We start from the raw sequence: 4,682 nt of genomic DNA, 5'->3' as shown, positions 1-4,682 counted from the left end.
TGCATAGACATCTCCTGGTATTTATTCCACCGGTTATAACAGTACCATGACACGGGGACAGCATAGGAGGTGGAGAGACACTCAGCTGAGCACAGCACACAACCACAGCACGACAGTCGAGGAGGAGGATGAGATTTCCCCCCCCCCCCCCCCCCCCCCCCTTATGCCTTTGTTCTTCTCCCAGAACAAACAAGGATGCAAGTGGAACCCACCTTGGGAGAGGGCGAGTGGTGCCACAACTGCTCTGGGGAAGGGCTGGAGGAGGTCAGATCAGCACCCAGGGAGGGGTTTTATTCCTCTCAGGCTTCATCCCTCTGGTCCTCAGCACCCCCCTTCCTGCTGAGCTTAATGGGATCAAGTAGCAGGTCCTTTCTGGCTGGCTCCTTGGAGAGGGGGCCTCAAGGGCAAATTGGTTGGTGTTCCTTGCAGGGACGGGATGTTATTTCTCATGTGATGGGTATGGGGGACGGGGGAAGAGCATTTCGTGTCATGCCTCATCCTTGCAAAGCGAACTGGAGCCTCCCTGTCGCTCTCAGGAGGCAGAGACACGGCGTTATGGCTGTTGCCTTCTCATGCTGACACGGTTCAAGAACAGTCCAAGGTCACTCGAGGCTTTTCTCCCCTGCAACCCACCCTCCTCCAGCTCTTGCTGCCCCGGGCACAGGAGGAGGCGCTGGGGTATGGTGGTGAGGGGGGGAGGGGATGGGGACATGCTGGCTCTCTGCTCTAACCTCACACCGGAGAACAAAACAAAAACCACACATCAGGGACATCTGGGTCGGGGACTTGAGGCTTCACGCGGCTCAGAAGGAGAACCCGACTCACACAAGGCAAGGGTGACAACATCAGTGGGGTCCCCGCTGCAGGCAACAGCCACCGCCAGACCCTTGGCCGCATCCCCTCCCTGCTCCCCCTCCGTCAGGCTGACGGGGAGGGGAAGTTCCGCAGGGTCACATCACGGCGCACTTCTCGGCCGATTGCTTCAGGTCCTCTAGCGTGGCTGAAGCTTTGTCTTTCAAGGAATCAAGGTCCAGGTTCTGGATGTTGCTGAGCTGGCCGATCACTGAGTTCTTCTCTTCCTCCTCCTCGTTGTCCTGCTCGATCATCTTGGCCAGCTCTTTGGGCAGCTCCACGTCACCTCCCACCAGCTGGATCTGGTTGTCGTCTGTTTCGTTCTGAAACGGGACAGGAGAAGATCAGGCAGAGGAGGGGGATGCTGCAGGTGGGAAGGGGGGGTTCTGGAGACACGAAAGGCATGTGAGATCTTCACAGTGATTCCTGCACGGCCTTGTGGCTGTCTTCTCATGTTAAGGTCCATGAGGCTCAGAGGTACGCTCACGCTGTGGGCAGGATGCTGGGCCAGAGGGGACGTGGCTCAGCAGAGCCTGGGCACACACCAGCAGGCCCTCAAGAGCTGAGATGAAAACCTGAGCGTGCCAAGATGGGTAGAGATGGGCGTTCAGCTCACATCGGGGTGGCTGCATGCAGCGGGGGTGGGGGGCAGGTTAGATACCCAACGAAGCTCCGCATCTGCCTAACGACTGCGCCCACCAGAGCTGGGGGTCAGCTCTGAGCTAGAGAGCCATAGGGAGACTTTGCTGCCAAGCAGGATCAGTCATGAGCAGAAGAAACTTGTCGAGAGATGAGAAGGGACAACTGAAGCATGAGAAAGCAGCAAAAGGATCGAGGGGGATGCGTCTGAACAAATCCCCTTTTCCCCTGGAGAGAAAAAGAAAACTTAATTCTCCATCTCTTCCCTTTTCTTCCTTTTTTGATGCTTTTTGGCAGGGGGAAACAACAGCAACAACAAAATCTCCAGCTGTTTATTCCCTGGCAAGCAAAAGAGGAGGTGGGGAGCAGTGGGGTGTGCATCTAGGCTGGCTGAACACTCAAACAGCATGCAGAACGTGGCTTGGCTCTAGCTGACTTTTCCCAACTAATATTAGCCCTGCTCCAATTTAGACCATTCAGAGCTGAGAGAGCTGCTGAATGAGGGGTGGGCTCGGGGTGGTGGTGGGGGGAAAGAGCTTGTGGTGATTCCAAGAAATGAGTGAATTGCCTCTTGATGAAATTGTTTCTAGTGAATCACTCATCCGGAGGAAATTCCAAAACTGGAGTTTTAGGTAGGAAACCTTTGCCAAATAATCCAGGGAAGAGGAGCTGGCTAATCCAAGACGAGAACTCTGGCTCTGCTCCCAGCTGCGGGGCTGAGAGTCTGGGATGAAGGTGGCTTTCCCTCCTCCAGCTCCAGGCAGCAAAGGAGGGGAACAGTGGGATCAAGCAAGGCAGAAAGGGTGTGTCTGGGGTCTCGTTGTTTGGGGTTCATGGCTTATGGTGCTCAGGGGTGATGAGAAAGGGTGAAGATTTGGGTGGGAGGGTGTTTTTAAGGGAGCCGATTCGCACTTTGTAGCTCAAAACCTCACCCAGCCGAGCAGGTCCGGTGCAGGTCCCCTCCCTGCAAAGCAGGGCTGTCGATTGTGTACCCCATGGCCCCATCCACCAAGCCTCCCCGTGTGCCCCCCCCACCCAACCCAGCCTGGCCGTACCTTAGGGAGTCTGTACTTGTCTCGGAAGTGGGACCTGACCGTGGCCCTCTCCGCCTTGCGCTGGGCAAACTGGGCATCTCTCTCCATCCTGTGAACCACATCGGGCAGTTACCAGCAGCTGCTGCCCACCCCCACCCTGGGGTTTGGCCGGCTCTCCCAGCCCTCCTCCCCAAGCCAAGGACCCCCCATCTCCTCTGTTTCCCCACATTTTCCTCCCCCCCAGGGCAGCCTGAAAGGAGAAAACAGTCCCATCTCCCTGGCCAGGAAGCGGATTAAGGGATTAGGGGGTTCATTAAACTCCCTCATGGCTCGCAGCACTTGTTCTCCTCCAGCATCCCATGCATGAGACTGGGGATCCCAGCATCCAGCCTGTCCCGGTACCCGGGGCCAGGCACACTCACTTTTCCTCCACCAGCTGCCGCTGATACTCCTCGTACTCCTCGCGGGTCATGCCCTGCGCCTCGGCCGGAGACTTCTCACCCTCGCTCTTCTCCTCGCCGCCCAGGCCACCCGTCAGGTTCTTCAGCTGTCCCCCCACCATGCTCTTCACCATGAACGCCATGATCGCGGTCCCGAGGGGCCAGGAAGCCCGCGGACTGTGGTAGCCGGCGTGTGGGGCTGCTGCCGAGCTGGGGTGCTGGGAGAGGAGGGGTTAGTGGGGTGCTGGGAGGGCTGGGAGAATGAGGGATGGGGTTCTGGGAGAATGGGGGGAAAGGAGATGCTGGGAGAAGCGAGGTTAAGGGGAGTTGAGAGGGCTGGGAGAATGGGGACTGGGGTTCTGGGAGGATGGGAGGAAAGGGGGTGCTGGGAGAAGCGAGGTTAAGGGGAGTTGAGAGGGCTGGGAGAATGGGGACTGGGGTTCTGGGAGAACGGGGGGAAAGGGGGTGCTGGGAGAAGCGAGATTAATGGGGACCTGGGAGGGCTGGGAGAGTGGGGAATGGGATTCTGAAAGAACTGGGGGTTATGGAGAATGGATTTTAGGGAAAACTGGGTTTATGGAGAGCTGGGATTGTGGGTTTAATGGGAAGCTGGGGTGGTGGAGGAATCAAGATTCCCGAGGTTCTGTGAGAACCAGGGTTAAAAGGAGAGTTAGGGTTTCAGGCGAACTGGAGTTAATGAGGAATGGTGTTCGGGGTACCAAGGAGCAGGGAAACGGGAATGCTGATTTACTTGGGAGCCGCGGAAATCAGCCTAAGAGCTAGCTGAAGTGTCGGGGAGCAGAGGCATAATCGGTGCCGGGGTGCTGCTAGCAGGGAGTTACCGGGAATCAGGAATGCTGCCGGTGTGAGTTCCTGGAGAGCCGGAGCACCAGGATATCGAGGAGCCGGCGTCAGCAGAGCCGAGTTCCCGGGATGCCGGAGTACCGAGCTCCCAGGGAGTCGAGATGCTGAGAGGTGAATTCCCGGGATGCCGGGCTACGGAGATTCTGGGCAGCCGGGATGCAGGGCAGCCGAATTCCAACGGAGAGGAGGACAGCGGAGAAGAGTTCCCAGAGAGCTGGGATGCCGTGGAGCTGAGTTCCTGGAATGCCTGAGTAGTGAGCTCCCGGGAAGACGAGATAGGGTGGAGGTGATTTCCCGGGATGCCGAAGTACCGGGTGATGGAGGAGTCGGGATGCTGCTGACCCGAGTTCCCGGGAATCAGGGTGTCCGGGCTGCCGGGGGCTCAGCGCGGCCGCGCAGCCCCGTTGTCCATGGCGGGAGCGGAGTAGAGCGGAGCGGAGCTGAGCGGAGCGGAGCGGCGGGGGCTCTGCAGCACCGGGGCACGGACAGCTCCGGGGTGTGAGCGGCGGGAACCGGCACCGCCTCCCGCCCGGCCCCACCGCCCCCCGCCCGACAGAGAGGCGGAGCCGCCGCCGCCGCCCCAAGCCACACCCGGGGGCACGGAGGGTCCCTCGGCTCCGATTCACCCCAGAACACTTCTGGAGCCCCCTGGGCCCGCAGGCAGCAGCTGCAGGCGGCACCCCACACTTCCAGCCCCGGAGCACCAGCGAGGGGTGGAGGGATGGATGGATAGGTGGAAGGAGGGAGGGAGGAATGGATGGGGACTGCTGTGAGCATGGACACCACTGTGCCATGCTGTCTGGGGACAGCTAGCGATGACCCAGAGAGTTGGACAAGATGACCTTTGAGGGTC

General features: G+C 59.3%; 1 protein-coding gene across 1 annotated transcript; it reads right to left on the bottom strand.

Annotated features, from left to right (window-relative positions):
* Window positions 1-4,350, bottom strand: CPLX3 (complexin 3). Its single transcript, XM_064157275.1, has 4 exons — window positions 3,808-4,350; window positions 2,948-3,183; window positions 2,547-2,634; window positions 1-1,175 (listed from the first exon to the last, which is right to left on the bottom strand). Exons 2-4 carry the CDS (start codon window positions 3,106-3,108, stop codon window positions 951-953), a joined length of 474 nt encoding a protein of 157 aa, XP_064013345.1. The 5' UTR covers window positions 3,109-3,183; window positions 3,808-4,350; the 3' UTR covers window positions 1-950.
* Window positions 4,351-4,682: the final 332 nt, after the last annotated feature.

Source organism: Pogoniulus pusillus, chromosome 17, assembly GCF_015220805.1.
Source record: "Pogoniulus pusillus isolate bPogPus1 chromosome 17, bPogPus1.pri, whole genome shotgun sequence".
NCBI lineage: Eukaryota > Metazoa > Chordata > Aves > Piciformes > Lybiidae > Pogoniulus > Pogoniulus pusillus.
This window is presented reverse-complemented; position numbering and strand designations above follow the sequence as displayed.

Bases quoted from the DNA above. Each gene is read 5' to 3' on its own strand.
- CPLX3 (XM_064157275.1), bottom strand. From the start codon at position 3,108: ATGGCGTTCATGGTGAAGAGCATGGTGGGGGGACAGCTGAAGAACCTG. The intron at 2,635-2,947 runs GTGAGTGTGCCT...TGTGGTTCACAG, and splicing joins CGGCAGCTGGTGGAGGAAAA to GATGGAGAGAGATGCCCAGT. The intron at 1,176-2,546 runs GTACGGCCAGGC...GTCCCGTTTCAG, and splicing joins ACAAGTACAGACTCCCTAAG to AACGAAACAGACGACAACCA.